Below are 22650 nucleotides of genomic sequence, written 5' to 3' on the forward strand. Positions count from 1 at the left end.
TACACTCAGTGTCCAGTCTGCACGCATGCACAAGGTATAATCCTCCCCCACCCCCTCCCAATTAGAATGGAAATCATTCTATTTTCAAGTTCAACTTGTGAAAAAATGTTTTGGTCGATCAGCAAAAGGCTCGTTGAAATCAGCCATTTTGAGTATGCTGGCTAAAAGCATGCTCCATAACTCATCGTGTAAAAAGGAAAGGGGTGGGAGAAAAAGGAAAATCATACAAACTTACTACCTCTACATTCTGACTTGGGTAATTAAAATCATTGAATTTGTGTAAGCAACATCACCTCTTCTTCGTTCCTCTCCCTGGCCGATCTTGTTGTTTCTCTTCTCCTCTCCTGAACCTTTTCTTTAATAACCATTTTCTGAATTACAATCTAAGTGTCACTTTTTGTTCGAAGTATTAGTTCTAAGGTTCTAAATAACAATTATCGTGTCATTGTGGGAAAGTTAACAAAAAGCTATCATAAATAGTGTAGCTATAACAAAAGTTATCTTACATAGCGTTTTAAATATATATATATATATCTCCATTTCATTATTAAGCACGTTGAGTGTTCGATCTGCCAACTGCTACGATTGAAAGATGAAATTTCAGATTCAATCTCAGCCCTTCAATCACATAATCTATCTTCTTTTGATTGAATGCATTCGAATAATGTGTAAAAGTCTAAATTTAACTAAAAAAATACTCGTCACACGAATTGCCACACGATAATTACATTTAAAATTAAACATATTCTGAAATATAGCGATATAATTTTCTGTTTCCTTATTTCACCCTTTCCAATTGAACCGACTCCACCTTCCATTTCTATCTAAATTCAAAATCATGAATAAATATTCACTACCCGAAAACAATTAGATGGACACTTTTATGGTAATAACTAATTAAGAAATATAATTTCTATGGCCTTTCACTATTATGACTGCCAATGTATTATTTGGCAAACTTGGTAGTATTTCATTATTATATTTCAGTCCAAGTCCATTAATAGTTTAATTTTACAAAATTCATAATATTCTCACTTCGTAATTAAAATTGAATGAAAATATAAGATATTATCACATAATGATTTCAAATCTAAGACCAAATTTCATTCTAAAATTAACATAATAGCACCAAATAATTAATAATTTTATGTATTAACCAAATGATTATGCAGACAAAATAATCTAAAATGCATTTGAATCTCATGTAGATATTTGCTGAGCCTTAAAAATGCCTCTTTTTTAGACAAAGAGAAAGAAAAAGAGAATGCAAAAGAGAAAGAGAAAGACAGAGAGGAGGCGGAAAGAAGAAGGAGAGAAAAAGAGAAGGTGGAGAAGAAGAAGAAAACGAAGAGCAAGCTAGTCTCTTCGATTTCCTTACCTTGATCAACTTTCTCCTTGTTTGTAAGAAGGGAATTTCTTGTTTTCTCAAATTTAGGGTTTGCTTGGGTTTGAATGAAATTGAAAGTTTGAAAGAGATATTTCTTTCTAATATGTTATCTCTTGATTTTTCTCTCTATTATTGTGTGTATACCTCAGTTTAGGGCTTAAACTTGAAAAGAACAATTGTACCCATTTTTTGTTGGTATAGTGAAATTTGCCGGTGTGCTCCGTGGTTTTTTACCCTCCAAGTTGAGAGGGTTTTTCACGTAAATCTGGTGTCTTTTGTGATTGTGATTGATCTCATATTATCTAGATTTGGCTTGTGCATTTTGACTTTGAATTTTTCAGTACCAACTGGTACGGTGCTTATATTATCCATCTCTCACATTGGTTGATTATACAATAGGCATTTCTCTCAATTGGTATTTTTTAAATTCCCAACAAAAAATAGACATGAATTTTTGCTTTAGGGTTTTGTTTTAAGGATTTATGGCATGTTAATTCCTCTCCTCTTCCTCTTCCTCTACTTGTCCTTCTCTTCTGTAGCTTGTGTGTGCATGGAATTCATATCACCTAAGGTATCTTATATTTTGAGTTTGGATCCTGACCGTGACTAGGGGTGTTCATTGGGTCGGTTTATTTGGTTTTCAACCTAAACAAAAAGGTTTGAATTGAATGATTCTGTTTAAATAGATCGGTTCGGTTGAGTTTTGAATTACTTTTTTTTTTTATATATATTTGGTTCGATTTAGATCTTTTAAAACCAAAAATATCAAACTGACCAAACTCTATATGTTTCGAGTTACTTCAAAGGATCTGGACTGTGTGGAAAGAAACACACATCTGCTGCCATAAAATGCTGTAGAAGCTTGCTGCATGTGAATTTGCACCGAAATTTTTAAATATACTATACTTTCAAAAAAAATAAATCAAATAACCACAACTTCTGAAAATTTCAATTTTTGACATGGCCGTATTCCTTAGGTGCGGCCACCCTTTTTTTTTTTCCATTCAAATTGAACTGCACGAAGAAGAAGAAAAAAAAAGTGGCTGCATCCCCTAGATGCGGCCCGCAGAAAAGTGGCCACATTTTGGGAATGCGGCCATGTCAAAATTCGAAATTTTGAGAAAAGAGGTGGTTTGGTTTATTTTTTTTTGTATAATGGTATATTTAAAAATTTCGGGAATTTGCATGCCCTAATATATCTCAAATTTGAGTTGATCCGTACAATAAAAGCCTAATTAATAAATCATTTTCCTTAAATTCTCCGTCCAGTCAAACGTCAATTATTATTTCCATTTTCCGCGTCCAGCGACCAATATACAAAATAGTATATTAAATTAAATTAATTACTTTTTTCTTATGTTTTTCGAGGTTACATGCAAAAAGGCAGGATCAACCGGGTCTCTTTGGCTGTTTATAAAAGAGGGATCTAGGATCACGACAGTGGATCGCTACACACATTGGAGAGACAAGAGAGGATTTCAGATCCAGGATGAGGCTCTTCTTAAATTTTTAGATACTCCCGGTGCTAAACACCCCAAAACCATTCATTGACAGTGATTGGTAATATGGTACCCACACCTCAGTGATACAAATCTAGTTACTCCTCCCCGGTTCAGGAACAAACAAGTACTCTCAAGTCACAACCTCTCGACCTCGTCGCTCTCAGAGCACCTGATCCTCTGCAATACCTGAGAGGATACGGATTCTCTTTCTTTCCCCTATACTGGCGGATTCTCATCTCCCTCTCTCTCTCTCTCTCTCTCTCTCTCTCTCTCTCTCCTTTCCGTTTTCTCTCTATCTTATATCACTTCTCTTATTTGGATAAATAAAATCTCTTCCCTCCCTCTCTCTCTCTCTCAAGAGGCGAATTGATCTGAATTTTGATCTCTCGATATGAGCTCCAGCGATCTTCTCGGCATCGAGCCCCTTGAGCTCAAATTCCCTTGTAGCTTATCTCTTTAAACTTTAATGCATAGATTCTGATCGATTTAAGCCTGATCTGCCTCTAACGATCATTTTTTCAATCGGAATGTAGTTGAATTGAGAAAGCAGATCTCATGTTCGCTGCTGCTCACCAACAAGACTGACGATCACATCGCTTTTAAGGTAAAATTTCTTCATCAATTTCTTCTCTTTCTTCGTTCAAATTTTGCTTAGAATGCTCTATAGATCTGTAATGCGAGTTGGTTGAGGCGAACAAAAATACAACAGATTGAAATTTGAATAAATCATCCAAGCAACTCCCTCTGGGATTGCAAACTAATTATTTGTGCCAAAATATGTCCGAGACGCCAGTTTATAAGTGCTCAATGACTGGAGGTCATTTATTTATTTTATTTTATTATTTTTGGGAGGGGGGAAGGGGGGAGGCAAGGTCACCATTTATGAATATCAAAAACTGTTCTAGCACTTTAGTCCGTACACTTTTTGTACAAAGCTTTTCTGGCATCAGAAAAGCCACTAGAGTCCACTACTGTTGATCTCACAAACCAGTAGACAGTAATTTCATTAGTTTTATTTTTTATTTCAATTGTTTTCACTTTCTTTCCTTTTCCTGCAAATATTGAAATAGGCATATATTAAATAAAAATGAAATTAATGAAAATATTTCTTTTCCAAGTTCAATGCGTTGATAATGGTTGGTGTTCTCTCCTAAGATATTATAACCTTTTTTAGTTTTGGGGCATACCCTTGATGAAGGAGGGAAATGGGATTTGAAATCAACTTAGAATAAGCAAGAATATTAATATATTTAAGATGATGATAACCTCTTCCGATTAGAACTAGGGTGTTATTCAAAAACCTATCAGATTGGCTTCAAACGACAAATCCAAATTGTTGAAACCGATCTACTTTACAAGTGATGTGTTTACATGCAAAATTAATAAATTTTTGAATAAGTGTAAAGTCAAGCGGTCGGAAAAATAAGGTTATCAGTTAAATTCTAATGCTTTCATTTTTCATCATTTTTTGACTGCTTGACTTTATATTGGTTTAATCTCCTGATTGTCGTCCAAAATTGTGATTTTGAACAGAATATTGTTGGCAAGTCAAAGTTCGTATGCAAATTTTTCCAAATCAAAATTCCCACTTCTCTTGGAGGGTACAACCAGTGTCTGCGCATTTGCCAATATCATGCATCACCCGGTATCAATGACGGGATGCATCACTAGTCAATTTATACTGCTCGCCCCCTCTAGTATCTCAGAGAGAACAGTTCTCACTAGCCATACTTTCAAATTAGCACATCCCAGTATCTTGGCTTCCATGTTTTAACTGAATAGGTCATTGATCCAAAGAAAACAGACATGAACATTAGTTATTGCTTGGTTTCATGGAAACCAATTGCACATAAGATATGCCTTTTAGTTAATAGTTACTCGGTTGACTGACCAGCTCTGGATATATATCTTTTTGTATTTCGACGAATTGATTATATTATTTTAAAATGGTAATCTGAATGACCGACTTAGTCTGTATTAAATATCTTGGCTCATAAACACTACCTATGATTATGGTAATACAAAGCACTGAACATTAATTAAAGTTGCAGAAGCTATTATAAATTGGCCAGCCCTTATTTTTTTTTATATAAAAGGTCTGGTACTCTGGTTTGTAAGAGAATCAAATTTATTAAACATTTAAACTTGATATTGGCAATGTGTTATCAAATGGGTATTAAACAAAATTATATCATTTATACTCCTCGATGCAGCCAACCTCATACCTGTGTTTTGCATTTAATTAACCAAACCCTTTGAGCTATACCATTCATCTCCCTCATTGTCAACGTAACAGTATATTGCGACTGAAAGCCAGATCTTACCATGGCTAATAATCAAGAGAAAAAAAAAATAACCAAAGATAACTACATCAATCGGGAGAGGGACGGGGGATAATAATATGCTTTGATGGTATACGTGAGAAATTTGTAATGCGTTGTTTCTTTGTTTTTATCTTACTAGTATTGCATATCAACAGGTAAAAACAACAAGCCCAAAAAAGTACTGTGTTAGGCCTAACACTGGCACTGTCTCCCCCAGATCCACATGTGATGTTGTCAGTATGTTTCTTTTGTTTCTCTTCGCTTTTTTTTCATTTCTTTGTCTTTGCAATTTTGTTCATCCTCCCTAATATTGTTGGTTTTTTGGTTATGAAAGTTACGATGCAAGCACAGAAAGAGATGCCTCCTGACATGCAATGCAAGGACAAGTTTCTCGTACAAGGTGTAGTTGCTACCCCTGGTATTGCTGCCAAAGATATCACCCAAGAAATGGTAATACTAATTTGTTTCATTTTTTTCACTATCTGTGTCCGCATGCATGCACTCCACATAAATACATTTATGTACTACTTTTAGACTGAGTATTTATTTTTATTTGATTCTTCTTTCAGTTCACCAAGGAATCTGGAAATAAGGTAGATGAAGTGAAGTTAAGAGTGTTGTATGTTGCACCACCACAGCCTCCATCACCAGTTCCAGAAGAATCTGAGGAGGGATCTTCTCCAAGGGCTTCTGAGGGAGAAGCTAAGAGCCTCACTAGATATGCCACTGTGAGTTTTTGTCTCTCCTTTTTTTGTGAGTGGGAATTTTGTTCTATTGTAGTCTATTAGGCTTTTCAAATTGTCTGGCTGATTATTTATTTCAGAGGTCAGGTTGTGACCTATGATTGCCACGTTTAACCTATGTTACTTTACGGAATTTTGGTCTGGACCCAGCATGTATCTCAGAAATTGCTCGATGCCGCTTAAATGTTATTCTCAATTTTTTAAATTTGTGTTTAATATAGTCCCTATCATACACATGGATGTTAAGAGCCATCTTTCCGAATGGGTTGGCTGGTGCATGTGTCCGACCTTGCTAGAAAACGGGCCTGACATGTATTGACCAATTGCTTAATGGAGCTCAACCAGTGTGGACTGGGGAGCGGAGAGTTCTTCTCAGTGGTGTCAATTTCAAACAAAATGGCTAGAAAATTTAACAAATTTGATAAATTGACTAGGTGTTCTGTAAATTTCAGTGGTGTCGTTTCACCCATCTCCTATGTGGCCCTGCCACTGGGCTCGAGTTAAAAGTGGTTAGGAGCAGGATTTGAAGTATGGTGCTGTATGTACAAAAATATGTTGTTTTTACAAAATGCAAATCAATTGATTAATTTTCTTGAAACAGTCAAGGAGGGCCCCCATGGAGTCAGAAGATAGTTCTTCTGAGGTTTATCTCCCTCCCTGTCTTGTTTGTTTCTTTTCTACTTGTGTTGTGTGCATGTAAGCACACCAAGGGGAAAACTTTGTTTCTCTGATCCTACAATAACGACGACAGAATCAGAATGGGATCATTCAGATAAAAAAAAACCAAGGTTAATCATATCAAAACATTCCATATACATTATATCACCTGGTGATATACTTTATGAAGTGAGTGGAGTATCAGAAACTATTGCTAGACGAGCTCTAGCATTAGCTGCTAACATAATGCCTATACAAACTCAATTTTTTTATATTATAACTTATGGAGTTAACTAAAATTTCAAATTTCATAAGTGGAGTATCAGAAACCATTACTTCTATATTAAATATGGAGAACACACTCCTAGTTAAGCAATGACGCACTTTTTTCATTAATAAAATATCGATTGATTTGCTAAATCTTGAAGTCAACTACTTGCTTTTCTGCTTCATTTTAAGGTTGCGTCAATGATTTCAAGGCTGACGGAAGAAAGAAATGTGGCCATTCAACTAAACAAGGGTCTCAGACAGGAATTGGTGAGTATTGATACACATCACTATCCTCTGTTTCAGTTGTAGCTATACCACCTCCTTATTGAGACATGAATCCAGCACCAATGCCCAATGAACAATACTATTTGTAGCATTTTTGTTTCATTGTCAAAAATTGATTTTGCAATTGACTTTAGGTCACCTGAAAATCCCAAGCACGTATTGGATGACATAAGAATAATTGACTTTTTCTTTCTTTCTTGTGAAAAGAAATATATTGGGTCTTTTTTCTTTTCTGTGCAGGAAACTTTGAGGCGGGAAGTAGGAAAACAACAAGCTGGCAATTTCTCATTCATAGTTGTGGTGTTTGTTGCTCTCCTTGGTATACTGCTCGGCTATTTTTTAAAAAAATAATATTTTGCATTCTTAATTTTTGCAAGGAAACAAAAACTGTTCCTTGCTTCTGGTCGAAGGCAGAATGAGAAGCCTCTGTAGATTATGCTTAAAAGTGTATGGATACAGGCACAGTATTATCAGTTGCTGGTGGAATTTGGTTAGACCAATCTGGTTCTAGTGTCTCATAAAATTTTATTATAACGTAGTATATTTGAGATTTGATCAGGTATTTTTCTAGGATCTTTATTAAGCTTGGTGAGCTAAGCTTCACTATGCTGACTGCATAACCCCGAAATGTAATTTGACCTTGGTATAATTTGTCTGGGATGTTTATTGTATCGATTACAGGTTGAGTGTTGTCTGTTGGTAAATAAAAGTAGTGGATTAATCTTTTAGTTGTGATACATTTTTTTTTATATGATCTCCTAAACCAATATTTCTGTAGTGCATTTCGACACTAGATATAACTTTTCTGTTGCTTATTACTTGGGGAGTTATTAGTGAAGATATCTTATTAGGGTAAACCTACCTCCTTGCCAGCTACAGGGTGACACAAAACAATTTTTCCTACGGGCTTTAATTCATAAAAAAAAAGGAAAGAAATGAACAATTTAAAGTACCAATTCATGTGAGGTGATTAGATTTCCTTCCTTTTTTGGTTACCCGAAACTTGCTTAAAAGCAAACTACGATTACCTTTTCCAAGGAAAACAAAGGGTGATGATATTAACAATTTTTATTTTTTTAATAACACAACATTATTTAAATACTTTACTATATGGACAATTTTACCTTTTAATAAGTATTTCCTTTAAAAATTGACTCTCTCTCATATCTTATCATAGACTTTCTTTCCTTACAAAAATATTGTTTATAAAATATGTTATTTTGTTTAAAATCTGTTTATCTCTCATAAACTATTGTATAATTTTCTTTCCTTAAAAGTTAGATTTATAAAATTAGTAAGTAGTTTGTTGTATTCATTATTTGTTTTTGTCACATCTTAAGATTTTAAAAAAATACAATAATAAAAGATTTAATTATATTATGAAAATTTAGCCACATTGTATATATCGACTTATATTGCTCTGCTCCACAAATTTGATTGACAATTTATTTAAAATCCGAATAACATTGTTTCAACTTGATTTATTTTATTTATTAATTTATCTAACTATTCAAATTTTTGGAAAACTTACCCCAACAATCTTAAGCGTATTCCTTAATTCGAATAGTATTTGCATGATTTACCATTATGATTTTATGATTTAAATTCAGTAATTATAAATAATAATCGAATAATTCTGATTTAAATTCAATAATTATGTTAATGAAATTATTATTAATAAGAAATTGCATTTGATTATTATTTATAATTGAATTACAATCGGAGGTATAAGATAATAGAAAACTGAATAATAAACTAGATGATTCTAAGTTCATGTAGTTGTTCATCTATTTCATTTTTTTTTTTAAATGCCTATACATTGCAATGTATGGTTGTCTTACTATATATATAGAGAGAGAGCGGGGAGGGGGGGGGCTATCATGCTTTGCAAATTAAAGTGGGTGTTTTAAGTTTGTAACTATCCATTTGTGTAGTACAAAAATTATAAAATGCATTTTGAAAACATCAAACAAAATAATTCTACTTTAAATTTGTTACTATCTAAATTATAAAATGCATTTTGAAAACATCGAACAGAATACTTCTACTTTAAATTTATTACTATCTAAATTATGAAATGCATTTTGAAAACATCGAACAAAATACTTCTACTTTAAATTTATTACTAACTTTCTGACTTTCTAACCAACTTAATAAATAGTAAAAAAATTCCAAAAAATGTAAAATTTGGTCTCCAAGTAGATTATAGTATAGATTAAACATCTAACGGTTTGGATTTGTTGTTTGGACATCACACGGCTAAATATAACCCCGACAGCACTTGGGCAGAACTGCTGCCAGCAGCAATTTAGCCAGACTCTATATATATATATAGAGGTTGGCTAAGATTAAAGTGGTAGTTCCTGAGCTTTGGTGCTACCAATTCATTTTTCAATTTTCAAAGTTCAAAACGTCGATCCGAACCGTTCAAATTGATCTCCGTATTAAATTGTGCTTGGAGACCAAATTTTATATTTTTCTGAATTTTTTTACTATTTATTAAGCCACTTTGAAAATTGCTGATCCAACGGTGGCTTAACAAAACAGTAAAATCAGAAGCCACTGTTGGATCAGCTGTTTTCAAAGTGGCTTAATAAATAGTAAAGAAATTCAGAAAAATGTAAAATTTGGTCTCCAAGCACAATTTAATATGGAGAACAACTTGAACGGTTTGGATCGACGTTTTGAACTTTGAAAATTGAAAAACGAATTGGTAACACCAAAGCTCAGGAACTACCACTTTGATCTTAGCCTCTTTCTCTCTCTCTATATATATACATGAGATGGGCTACAATGAGTTGCGAAGTAAAGCGACTATTTTACTTCACACTCATATTTTGCGATTTGAAAATCTAAACGACCGATCCGAACCGCTTAACATGATCTCCATATTGAAATGTGCTTGGAGACCAAATTTTACATTTTTTTGAATTTTTTTTACTATTTATTAAGCAATTTTGAAAATCACTGATCCGATGGTCCATAAATTTTTACATTTTTTTACTGTTCAAAGCAAAACAACAGTTTTCAAAATTGCTTAATAAATAGTAAAAAAATTCCAAAAAATGTAAAATTTGGTCTCCAAGCACATTTCAATATGGAGATCACATTTAACGGTTCAGATCGGTCGTTTGGACTTTCAAAATCAAAATACAGCGTGAAGTAGAAACGCGTTTTACTTCGCAACTCTCCATAGCTCATCTCTCTCTCTCTCTCTCTATATATATATATATATATATAGGAATATGCTAGCATGCTATGCATAGCATAGAGCCCCTCCATGCAACGCCTTGGATTTTGACTTTTCAAAATTCTAACGGTCGATCCGAACCGTTCATCTTGTTCTCCATATTAATATGTGTTTGGGGACCAAATTTTACATTTTTTGGAATTTTTTTACTATTTCTTTAGATTTATTGAAAATCGCTCTTTTCAGCAAATCTGGATAATAAAAAAACAGCGATTTTCAATAAATCTAAAAAAATAGTAAAAAAAATTCCAAAAAATATAAAATTTGGTCTCCAAATACATATTAATATGCAGAACAAGATGAACGGTTTGGATCAACCGCTAGGATTTTGAAAAGTCAAAATCCAAGGCGTTGCATGGAGGGGCTCTATGCTATGCATATCATGCTAGCATATTCCTATATATATATATGATATTTTCATATAAAAAAACACTTATGTTTGGAAGTTTTATGATTTGAACATATCATTTAGTTAATTCTTGGATTTAATATTAATTTTTAGAAGTTAATTTGCATAAAAAGTAAATTGACAATGTCAAATTTTGAAATATGATAATTGAATAATTAAAATTTAGTACTACACAAATGGATAGTTACAAACATCGCATAAATAACATTCTAAACAAAATGTAACCTCCTTTTTGTGGTCATGATGCATATTCAAGAGGATTCATATCCTCCGAGTTAACTCAAATTTTGAGTTTATATATGGTCATGATTTAAATCCGATGAATATTATAGGGTTTCGTGCATTACACGTGTGGGCCAGATTAGCTCAAATTATGTTCGGACAGTTGGAAGCTAAACTCAAACGGTGCGTTGATGCATATGAAATATGATGCGGATTCAAAGAGAGGAGAAAGTCAGAAAGATAGTAATAAATTTAAAGTAGAAGTATTTTGTCAAAATGCATTTCATAATTTAGATAGTAATAAATTTAAAGTAGAAGTATTTTGTTCGATGTTTCCAAAATGCATTTCATAATTTTTGTTTTTGTAAATTAAGATTTTATTGCATCAATCCTCTTAGTTGAAAATCTATACTATTTCTTATAATTTTTAAACTCCGAGTATAAAGGAAATTTCTGATTTGAGTCTTCTTTCTTTTTTCATAAAAGAAATAGTCAAATAATAAACTTTTGGAGGCACGAACTAAAACAAGAACTCAGGTAAATATATTAAAGGCTACATCATTAAATATCTGTACAATTTAAAAAAAAAAAAAAACAAGTGGAAGATTTTTGTTTCTTTAACATGCAAATTACAACTGTTTAATTGCAACATTTGATAAATTTAGTTTGGTTCAGTTTAGAAATTTTAAATCCGGCTAGACCGAACTGACCGAATTTTGTAAACCCATCCCCTCTCATTCTATCAAATCAAACATTTTATAAAAAAAAAATTACAACATGATATATATTGCCTGGTTCGATTTAAAACAGATTAAACCACACCAAACAAAAAATTTTAATTTATGTTTAAGAAAATTAACAAATAAATGTTCATTTTTATAATTGATATCTTGTTTCGGTTTAATAAAAAAAACTAAAATTTACTTTGGTTTGTTCAATTCAGTTCTTATTCTATTTAAATTCGATACAGTTCAATTTGATTTTTTGAAAATTGAATAAAACTTTGATTTGCATATTTTAATTCGGTTTGGATCAAACCGAACCAATGAACACCCCTATTTTAAAGATATGGTTATCTTTATACAACAATTAATAATTTTAATTAAACATGAAATATTAAATAAGGAAATAATTGTGATGAAATGCAGGGAGGACCGCTAGAACCCAAAAGTTACAAGGATCGACTATCATTTGATTTGGTGATTTTTTTTTTATATTTCGTAATTTTAAAAAAGGATTTTATGAAAAAGGTTGATTATTTTTTTATTGCAAAAAACCATAAGTATCGAGAGTATAAAAATTTTTTTGCTTCATTTTCTTTCACCCTGCTGTATACAAAACTACACAATTTGTAAACAAAAGTAACAATAAAAAAAAGATGCATCGAATTTAAATTTCGGTGCATAGAAATTTTTTTCATTCGGTACACTATTTTTTAGTATCTTTTGTGATACGATATATGTTTTGGCATGTTTTGATCGGTTTTCGCGTGAAAAGGGAGTACTGAACTGAAATTTCAGTACACCTGAAGGGATACCAAATCTTTAATTCGGTATTTACACTTTTTGTAAAAAAAAAAAATAAATCAACCTCTCTTTCTATAATTAATTTGTTCAATTACGAAAAAAAATATATGGTTTGGTTCAAGGAAGAAAAAAAATGGATAGAAGAAACTAAAACAGGGTTCATGGACAACCTTTTTAAATATGTTGAAGTTTCAAGGTATAATTTGTAATTATCACATAAAAAATTATTGAGAAATTTGGATATATACCCATCATAACTTGTTAAATTAGATATTTCCCCATCAAAACTTTAAAATTAGTTATTTCCCCATCTAAATAGAACTATATTATAAATATACCCATTTCTTAATTAAATCAATTAAAAACAATAATTAATAGTAATAAAAAAAATAAAAGACAGTTATACCCATCCCTCTCAATCTGTTTTGACACCCGACTCCCTCTTTCCCTCCTTTTTCGTCCCTCTATTCTACTGGAGATGCAGTTCCTCCTCCAGACGAGTTGGAGGAATCCTCGAGGGCGAGAGCAGTGATCCTCTCTTGTGCTGAAACTCTGATCTGCGTCAAGACCAAGACCAAGCATCAAACAGGTATTGGGGCCTTTTATGCTTGATTCCATGCCTCAGCCATAGACCTTATTACATCATTTTATGGTCCATTTGTTGGTACATTCATGAAACTCCTCTAACCTAGGATTTTGGTTCATGACCTTTTCGTTTTTTTGCTGAAATATCTTTTGACTGTATATCTCTGTAAGTTCCTTTTTTTCTGAATTATTTTGCAATTTTTAATTTTTGGTATCAGACTGATCAAAATTGCTGTGAATTAGAACTGAAAATTTCCAATTAAACTCAATCGAGGTTTACCTCATTTTTTTAGAACATAAAAATTCGGAAATTAGAAAACCATGATGGAAATGTACCAGAAAATGGAGAAGTCAGGTTTTGGAGCTCTAATACAATTCATTATGTAGTACATATGTTGTTTTTTTAATTGTAGATTTACTGGTTAGGAAATACTTTTGAAAAATTTAATGTTAGCTAAGGTATAGACAACCCCTCTTGTTTCCTCAAAAAAAAAAAAAAGCTAAGGTATAGATTAAAAATCTAATTTGAACTCCACATTTATCCTCAGGTCCATGGCATGCAAGAGACTGATATTGAATGGATCAATGCTCCTCAATTTTGATAAAACTTTAAAAAGTTATTGTAATTGAAAAAATTGTGGCATCTAATTTCACATGAAATGATTTGGTACAGGATAAATTACTAATGTAGTTATTATCAGATATGAGAATCAGAGCTTAAATAACAACATATATTAACCTCAGAGTATTTAAGCAAAATAACATCTCACAGAAAAAAACTGAAATGACAAAATTGTGCAATATATGAAAAAGTTGTATAACAAAAAAAAAATGAAAACTAAATAGCAGCTAAGTTTACAAAAAACACGATCAATGTTAGAAGTCTTAGTGCATTACATTCGGTAATTTTAAAATAAGAAAATAGATCGTTCCGATCAATTTCAAGTTCACAAATTAAATGCATAGCATGACTAACAATTTACAATAATTTCTTGTCATGTAAGATACATAAAAGAAGAAAATGAATAGTAAGATCTGAGCTACTATCAAATTTGCAAAAAAAAGCTCTAGCATCATGACATATTAGAGTCGCCAGTCAAGCCACGTGAGAGCGAGAGCACCCCCCTTCTACTTGTATGCATAAACCAGAATGGAAGCAAACCGCCAATGCAAGGAACCAAAATATGCATTAACAGGGTCGTACTAATACCTGCTTGAAGTTTGGTCTTGGCGTTGATGTGGATCAGAGTTCCAGCGCGAGAGAGAATCACTGCTCTAACCCTTGAGGATTTCTCCAACTCGTCTCGAGGAGGAACTACATCTTCAGTAGAGGGGCAAGAAAGGAGGGAGAGAGAGAGACAGAATTGTTAATTATTATTTTTAGTTGATTTAATTGAAAAATGGATATATTTATAATATAGTTCTATTTAGTTGGGGAAATAACTAATTTTAAAGTTTTGATGGGGAAATATCTAATTTAATAAGTTATGACGGGTATATATCCAAATTTCTCAAAATTATTAAGAAAAAACAATACAATTCGAAGCGAAACTGGATTCTATTTCTCTCTCTCTAAAAAATTCTCAGAACCTCCTTTTCTCCCTCTGGCTTCATCTACCTCGCCAAAAGAAGAAAAAGGTCAGATGGCGCATTTTTTCACAACAGTCCATGTTTTCCTTTAAAAATCTTCTTTTGATTCTTCTATTAATTCGTCTCTAGTCATAAAATTCGCTTCAGGTTAAGAAAGCGAATTTTGAGCCGTCTTTGTCAGATCGGATCCGACCATGTCTTGCACGACCCAGTTGCTCCGCCACTCCCGCAAGGTTGTTTTCATCTTTATTTTCTTCCGTCTTTTATCCCGCAAGGTTAACTTGAAATTTGCCGATGTAGCAATGAATTACCATTTTGTATGTCAATTCCTAATTCTTTCGGATTCACTGTTATGGCCTGCTTTCTTGTTTGGAAAGATTCGCCTGGTTAAAATGATTATGGCTTTACAATTAATTTTAATTCCTGTTCCTTGCGGGGATGTGTGTTTGTGTGTTGGGTTATTGGTATATGCAGATGTAAATGTCTATTGCTAAAATTTTGCTCAATGGAGATTCAAAGTTGGATAACTAACAGTCTAATAGGATCAGGAAATTTAAAAATGAACCTGTTGTTATCTTATCATCACATTAAGTACATGAAACTTGTTTACAGATATTACCTTCATCCATGCTTCCAAGGAGGTAGATATCTGTTAAATTACTTTACAAGAGTTGAACGAGCTATCTTATCTCATACTGGAAGCAATATACTACCACCATTATGCAGTGGTCATTGACAAGATTTTGTCGAATTGATTATTTTATTTGAATTTGTGCAGCTAAGGAGTGCTCAGAACCTTTTGGAAGTTGAGAGTGTTAGCTTAGCCCGATACTTTTCAAAAGATGCTAACACCTTCGTTAGTAGACATGGTGTGTACATTATTGGCTCTGGCTGATACAACTGGACTAAGCATTCTCAGTTAAAGTCTGTACTCACCTACAATTTTACTCTGTTTTGTTTTTTTCTCTCAGAAATGTCAAGTCTCAGACCAAATGGGCTGCTTGGAAAAAGAGAGAACTTATTCAGATTTACTCCAGCTCGTACTTTCAAGGTAGGTACTTCAGGAACAATATATAGAGCTTCACCTAGCCTAATTTGTCTGGAATCCCCAAATTATCCTGTTCCATTTTCCTATGTGGTGTTAAAAATGAGGAATGATGATTTTTGGCATGTTTCTGAAGGAAATGAGCAAGGCAGGGTGGAGATGATATTTCTGTAATCTGGAGGGTTATCAGGACAAGTCTATATTTTCAGGGGCATACTTGATTTTCTTTTTCAAATTTTGCAGGAGCAGAAATGGAATTATGATTTAGCTTTTTTCACTAATCTTATTTTTTTCCTTGTTGCATGCGATTTAGTGTTTTTTATGACTAATTTTAATTTTCAATTACATATTTTAGGTCTCTGTGAGCAGTGCAGGCAACATCACTCATTTCAGACAACCAGCTGTTCTAGGGTTCAGCGGGTATGTGGCAACTTCTCATTTCTGTTTGATTTCATTAGCAAATTGCAGTTATACTGATCATTTCAATTTTGTTTTAGTGCACGTGTTGCTTCGGTGAGGCATTTCTCTTCATCAGGTGTGTTTCCTTTTTTTTTAATTTTATTTTGCATTCCAAACTTTTGTGTAGTTTAACCTCATCCTCTCTCTCTAAAGTTTCTATTGTATTGTTGCAGATTTACCTCCTCATCAGGAAATAGGGATGCCATCTCTTTCTCCTACCATGACAGAGGTGTGCTATTCTTTTATTTTTTTTAAAGTAATCATATTTTCCTACACCTACATCATTTTCACTTAGCTAATTTTTTTATCTGGTTCTCAATTAAATCAGGGCAACATTGCGAAATGGTTTAAGAAGGAAGGCGACAAGCTTTCACCTGGAGAAGTTCTCTGTGAAGTCGAGACTGTGTGTTGCTTGATCTAACTTTTAATATAGTAAATAATTACAAGAGGTTTATTCTGATTTTGCTATGATTTTAATCAGGACAAGGCAACAGTAGAGATGGAGTGCATGGAGGAGGGTTATCTTGCTAAGATACTACAGGGTGATGGAGCCAAAGAGATCCAAGTTGGCGAGGTAAGTTATTCTCTCGATATCCATACATCTAATTGCAATGCCAAACTATTATGTAAAGCTCTTGAGGTTTTAAATATTGCATACAGGCTGGAAACTTAGAAATTCTCACATAGTACTAGAAACATGAAATATTTAGTATGGACTATATGGATTACAGACCTGTTCCTTTCAATCATCTTTCCAAAATTAACCTCCCTAGTAAGGTATATGGAATAATTTTGGAGAAATTAATACAAGAAGAGGTAAGATACCTTCCATGCTTTATGAGAACAATATATTAATCGCACACACAGACATGATAAAGTAGCCCTAAATGATTATTCTCTTGAAGCATATTTTTCCCCCTTAAATATATAGCTTATTGCCATTATGGTAGAAGATGAGGCAGACATCCCAAAATTCAAAGATTATCAAGTCTCCTCCTCTCCTTCTAGCCCTGCTGAGGCAAAAGCACCTGCACCGTCAGAGCCTGCCCCACCTAAGGAGGAGAGTCAGCCTCTTAAGGCCCCCGAACCGAAACCCGTTAAGGCTGAAGAGGCCTCTCAGAAGGGTGACCGTATTTTTGCGAGTCCTCTAGCAAGAAAATTGGCAGAGGATAATAAAGTATGTTTCTGACTGTTTGTACGTGTTTATTGATATATTGGCTAAGGCTGTGTTTATACAAGCTAAGATTTACATGGTCCAGATCAACCGGGTATAGTACCATATCATTCAGGTACCATATTTATGATGTTTCCATGCCTTCTCTTTTACCTCATAAGCACCAACTGATCAATGAATACAGAAAAAGATAGCCGAAAAGCATATTGCATGTCTGTCCAGTAACAAATAGGGGCAAGTCTAGTAAGGTACAATCACCAAAGTAACTGCTTTTAGCATGAAGAGTGCAAGGTGATGTTTAGCTAAATTAGGGATATAATTTGTACGGTATAGGTACCACTATCAAGCTTAAAGGGTACAGGACTTGATGGCCGCATTGTGAAGGCAGATGTTGAAGATTACTTGTGTATGTTTTCTTCCCCACAATCAAAAGCCGTTCTTTGAAACTTTAATTTTTTTTTTTTGTTATAGATTTTTTTTATCCTACATATGCCCCAACTTAACACTGCTTTCTTTTGTGCTTTTACTTGATGATTTCTTCTTTTCTTTTAAAGCCTCAGCAACAAAGGGTGCTGCGGTGAAGGATGTGACTCCATCTTCCACACTAGATTATGCTGACCTTTCAGTTTCCCAGATTCGAAAGGTCCAACTGTTCCCTCTCAATGTTTTCTATTATTTTTTGTTGTTATTATTCTTTTATTTTTTCCAAGTGTTACCTCACCTGACGGTCCCTATGCAGTATGGAACCAATTAAGATTGCATTTGTGGGTGAGTGGGATCCAAATGTTTGGAACCTAGAATAAGCCATGATCTGTGGGCTAAAACTTGGAGCAAACACCAAAATTTAATCAGGAAATATCAGAAATATTAACCCAAGAGAAAAGCAACAAAAAGATTTGGTCAGTCAATATTATCTTATGGACATCATATACAGAAGTTCTTTACATATTTGGCATACCTTTGCAGATTACGGCAGCACGGCTCTTACAATCTAAGCAAACCATCCCCCACTACTACTTGACTGTTGACAGTCGTGTTGATAATCTAATGAAGTAAGTTTCATATGTACCACCATCTGCTCTAAATTAATTTTTATAATAAGTTGTATATTAATTTAGACATTTTTCTTTATTTTTTCGCAGGTTGCGTGGAGAGTTGAATGCTTTGCAAGAAGCTTCTGGTGGGAAGAGAATATCTGTCAATGATCTAGTTATTAAGGTCCTTTTAACTCTTTTTATTCCATTTATACTCAATAATAGAACTGGTATAGATTTTAAGAATAGACATGTTGTGCTGATTCAGCAAGGTGGAATCATTAGAATAATCAGTGAAGAAATTCCAAGAGTTAGGAAATTAGCAGTAAAACTAGGACTGCAAACTAATCAAACTCAAAAGAGCTGGACCAAGCTTTTTGTTTGATTGGTAATATTATCAAATCAAGCCAGCTTGAAATAAAACACTATTCTGAGCTGAAAATTTTGCTTGAGTTTGATTCATGTAAACCAAACCAGCTTGATTATTTATTTTGGTAGTAGCTCACGGCTTTTTAATCTCATCTCATCGGCTCGTTCTGCTTGCACGTGAATCATCTACAGCTCATAAGCACGACCTTGTGACCCAGTATTGAATTTTCAAAATTATGTTGCAAACTCAAAGATCCAATGCATAGAATACACAGTTGAATTAACTAATGGATAATACATCAAAATTTCAACGCATAAGAAACATTTCAAATTAGTATTTCAAAATGTGCAAGTATCAATGATTTAATAAATTCATCAATATCTAATCTATTGGTCCAAATTAATATTGTAAAATGCCTAAATATACAATAATTTAAACAATAAATAATATACCAAGATTCAATGTGCAAAAGAGTCCAATCATGATTCAATCTTTAATCCATGATCAAGTTTGAAAGACACTTCATGGGTCTATGCATCAAATTTACACTTCTGAATTACCCTCTGAATTAGGAGTTCCAGAATACGCTTCATGACTTCATCCTTTGTTCATCAAATTAAACAAAATTGACAATTTGTCTTTTGCATCATAAGAATGAAAGAAAAGAAAAAAATAGTTAGTCTCAGTCTTTAGTATCTACTAAACTGGGATTTGATCTCGAATCTGTTATATGCACAGGCTGCTGCTTTGGCCCTGCGGAAAGTTCCCCAGTGCAACAGCTCTTGGATGAATGATTTTATCCGCCAGTGAGTCACCTAGTTTGCTATATCCCTAATATAAACGATCAATATTTGATTTACATTGTGCCGTGGTAACATATAACTGGGATACTTATCCTTTGACATAAATATATTGTGGGTTTCAGGTACCACAATGTAAATATTAATGTTGCCGTGCAAACCGAGCATGGTTTGTTTGTACCAGTTGTCAAGGTATGGTTACTTATTCTTCTTTATTATTCGTTTTCGTACTTAAAACTAAGATCACAAGGAGGTGCAGGATAATTCACGGCCCCAACAGATAATTCCAAACAAAAAAGACATAAAAGTAGGATTACTATGATAGAACTGCCTTATCATAATAAAACTATCAGGTTGGTTAGATTAACTAAATCAAAATGTAGCACATTATTCTAAACCCTGGAAAAATTTATTTTTATAGGATGCCGACAAGAAGGGTTTGTCAGCAATAGCAGAGGAGGTGAAGGTGTTGGCTCAGAAAGCCAAGGAGAATAGCCTCAAGCCCCAAGATTATGAGGTATGTGATGGAGTTCAGAATATCCAGATATAAATGGATTGGTGCATTGATATTTACCTGTCCTTGTGGAATATCTTTTGTTTTAATTAACTAATTTGATTCTTCACCTCTCTGTCTGTGTGTTAATGTAGGGTGGGACATTTACGGTATCAAACCTGGGAGGACCATTCGGAATAAAGCAATTCTGTGCTATTGTTAACCCTCCTCAGTGTGCCATCTTGGCTGTTGGATCTGGTACTTACCATTTTTTTTCTTCTCTCTTTTGGAAAGTCCCCCCCCCCCCCCCCCCCCCCCCATACTTGTCTTGCAATTGTTTAGACCTATAATAATATAAACAAATTTCAAAAGCAAAGAAGAATTCCAGTATTGTACCTGAGCATTAATAGTAGTTCAGTAATTTTTGGTCTAAATTGTTGAATTCTCACCTAAAGCAAAATACTCCTATTTTAATTTGGCTTCCCAGATAATGCATATCTAGGTATCATATAACTTATTACAATCGCATTTTATTCACAATTAACTTGTTTAACATGTGCCTTTTTTCCATTATCCTTTTATACAGCTGAGAAGAGAGTGATCCCTGGTAAGGGTCCAGACCAGTTTGAGTTTGGTTCCTTCATGTCTGTCACATTGAGCTGTGACCACCGTGTCATTGATGGTAACCCCCCCCCCCCCCCCGTCCCCGCGCCTCCTCTCTCTCTCTAACACACACACACAAGTATGCAATGGAGTTCTCTCTGACTAATATCTGTGTGTTGATTTTACTAGGTGCTATTGGAGCTGAGTGGTTGAAGGCATTCAAGGGATACGTTGAGAACCCCCAATCCATGTTGCTTTAAGCACATTGACTTTCTTTAGAAAAAAAACAAATTTTTGTAGATCCTGTCTAATAAGGCTCGCCTCGGTTTTCATTCAATTGTTCTTTTTCCTTTGTAAGTGTTAATGGGCATAAATACATAGCATGGCATAGCCTGAAATTGACAACCATAGAACCAAGAGTTCTGAGTCAAGACACAAAATGTGAGCCATTTTCTTTGCCAAGGTACAAATTATGTTTTTTTTCAAATGCTCTTCTCGGAAAGCAGATACATTTTTTACTTTTCCAACTCTGTCTAATTTATTTATGATTGTTTTCTTGTGTTGTGCGTTCTAACAAGTTGAATGCGATCTAATTGGTAAGTACAGCTCTCGTGAGTTTAATTGTTGTACTTCATTCTAAGATCTATCCAGGCCAGAGGCATTATGTAAAAGTTGATGCAATTTGAGTAGTATTTTTTATATTTAATCTAAGGTGGTTAAACGTTAATGCAAATCTTATTGTTTGCTTAATTAACTTTGCAACAAAGCATCCGACTGATTCCCATTGGGAGGTGGTATTTTTTTTTAATTTTTTTTTTTATTTGTGAAGGTTGGACCGTTGGAAGTATAAGCTCCAACATATATAATTAATTATTTATAAAAAAAAAAGTTATTTACAAAAGGCTTATTTGTCTCTCTAGTCCTCTATACAATCATCATAAACGTAAATCTAACTCAATGATATTCGATCATGCCCTCCAGGACATCATCATTTCTTGTGCGGTGTAAGAGGGGAAGGGAGGGGAGGGGAGGGGAGGCTGCCTAAAAGTTCACCTTCTGTTTGATTTGGAGATTACAAAAATCGTGGAATCTGTATACAAATGGTCACCTCTTCTCTCCTTCCCTCTCCTGTACTTTCCTTTAAAATTGTTGTTTTGAGAGTAATAAGTAAATATGATTCAATTAGATTCGGCATTTCTTCTCTTCTTTTTTATGTATCATTTCTGGAGGGGCGCGAGTTTATTTCTCAAAAATAACATATTTTTAAAAGATGTTGGAGTGTATTGGACCCTTTAATAAAAACTAAATAAATAAAGTGTTTGGTGTTTTCTAAGTGGCAAATGATCCAGAGACGAAAATTGTTCTTGATTCCATCTACTATTACATACGTTACAGTTCCCAAAAGCCATGTGAGATGACAGCTCAACTTGTAGGGCCAGTTTCTACTGATTTTAAAAATGAGGGGTCCAAAATCCAAATGCATTCATTTTTTGTACATTCATCATACCTTCATTTTTAAAACTTAAATAACTTAAAGTTTAAAACTTAAACATCAAAATAAAACCGTTAGATGTGATTTATGTTATTTTCTCTCTGTGTCCATAAAAAATTATCATATTTTAATTTTGCTTTTATGTAAATCAATAAGTTAAAAATCAACGTCTAGAAATTATCCACATTAGTATACATTTTTACAAGCTCAAGATGACAACTAAAACAAAGTTGAAATGTCATAATTTTTTATATGTGCATAGATAAAATGATGTAGTTCATATCCAACGGTTTTATTTTGAATTTTAAGTTATTAAAGTTTTAAAAAATGAAGGCATGATGGAGGCATTTGAACCCTCCTCTTTAAAAATAATTTAAAGAGATCTTAGAACAACAGAGATCCAACAACAATACGAAATTTAACATGTTGA

At 33.5% G+C, this 22650-nt stretch overlaps 2 protein-coding genes across 3 annotated transcripts; both read left to right on the plus strand.

Moving 5' to 3' along the window:
- The first annotated feature begins 3033 nt into the window (after nt 1–3033).
- On the plus strand, nt 3034–7896 carry LOC144567724 (vesicle-associated protein 1-1-like). The gene is made up of 8 exons (XM_078317889.1): nt 3034–3332; nt 3423–3493; nt 5369–5450; nt 5548–5663; nt 5783–5941; nt 6558–6599; nt 7073–7150; nt 7409–7896. The coding sequence occupies exons 1-8, from the start codon at nt 3281–3283 to the stop codon at nt 7517–7519; spliced, it is 711 nt and encodes a 236-aa protein (XP_078174015.1). The 5' UTR covers nt 3034–3280; the 3' UTR covers nt 7520–7896.
- Nucleotides 7897–14681: 6785 nt separating this feature from the next.
- LOC144567167 (dihydrolipoyllysine-residue acetyltransferase component 3 of pyruvate dehydrogenase complex, mitochondrial-like) lies at nt 14682–21328 on the plus strand. Of its 2 annotated transcripts, none has more exons than XM_078317224.1 (20): nt 14682–14798; nt 14898–14983; nt 15529–15619; nt 15722–15801; nt 16151–16215; nt 16293–16330; nt 16428–16483; nt 16583–16657; nt 16736–16828; nt 17186–17431; nt 17762–17834; nt 17983–18071; nt 18395–18480; nt 18571–18646; nt 19571–19638; nt 19758–19824; nt 20054–20149; nt 20281–20383; nt 20712–20807; nt 20918–21328. In XM_078317224.1, exons 2-20 carry the CDS (start codon nt 14945–14947, stop codon nt 20986–20988), a joined length of 1608 nt encoding a protein of 535 aa, XP_078173350.1. In that variant the 5' UTR covers nt 14682–14798; nt 14898–14944; the 3' UTR covers nt 20989–21328. The 2 variants fall into 2 exon arrangements, with proteins under 2 accessions (XP_078173350.1, XP_078173351.1); XM_078317225.1 differs by having other exon boundaries at nt 14703–14798; nt 14904–14983.
- Nucleotides 21329–22650: the final 1322 nt, after the last annotated feature.

Source organism: Carex rostrata, chromosome 16 (assembly GCF_964058835.1).
Source record: "Carex rostrata chromosome 16, lpCarRost1.2, whole genome shotgun sequence".
In the NCBI taxonomy this organism is placed as follows: domain Eukaryota; kingdom Viridiplantae; phylum Streptophyta; class Magnoliopsida; order Poales; family Cyperaceae; genus Carex; species Carex rostrata.

Coding starts and splice junctions, on each gene's coding strand:
- LOC144567724 (XM_078317889.1), top strand. CDS start 3,281: ATGAGCTCCAGCGATCTTCTCGGCATCGAGCCCCTTGAGCTCAAATTC. Junction 5,664..5,782: donor AAGATATCACCCAAGAAATG/GTAATACTAATT, acceptor TTCTTCTTTCAG/TTCACCAAGGAATCTGGAAA. Junction 5,942..6,557: donor GCCTCACTAGATATGCCACT/GTGAGTTTTTGT, acceptor TTCTTGAAACAG/TCAAGGAGGGCCCCCATGGA.
- LOC144567167 (XM_078317224.1), top strand. CDS start 14,945: ATGTCTTGCACGACCCAGTTGCTCCGCCACTCCCGCAAG. Junction 17,432..17,761: donor AATTGGCAGAGGATAATAAA/GTATGTTTCTGA, acceptor TGTACGGTATAG/GTACCACTATCAAGCTTAAA. Junction 18,072..18,394: donor CAGTTTCCCAGATTCGAAAG/GTCCAACTGTTC, acceptor ATACCTTTGCAG/ATTACGGCAGCACGGCTCTT.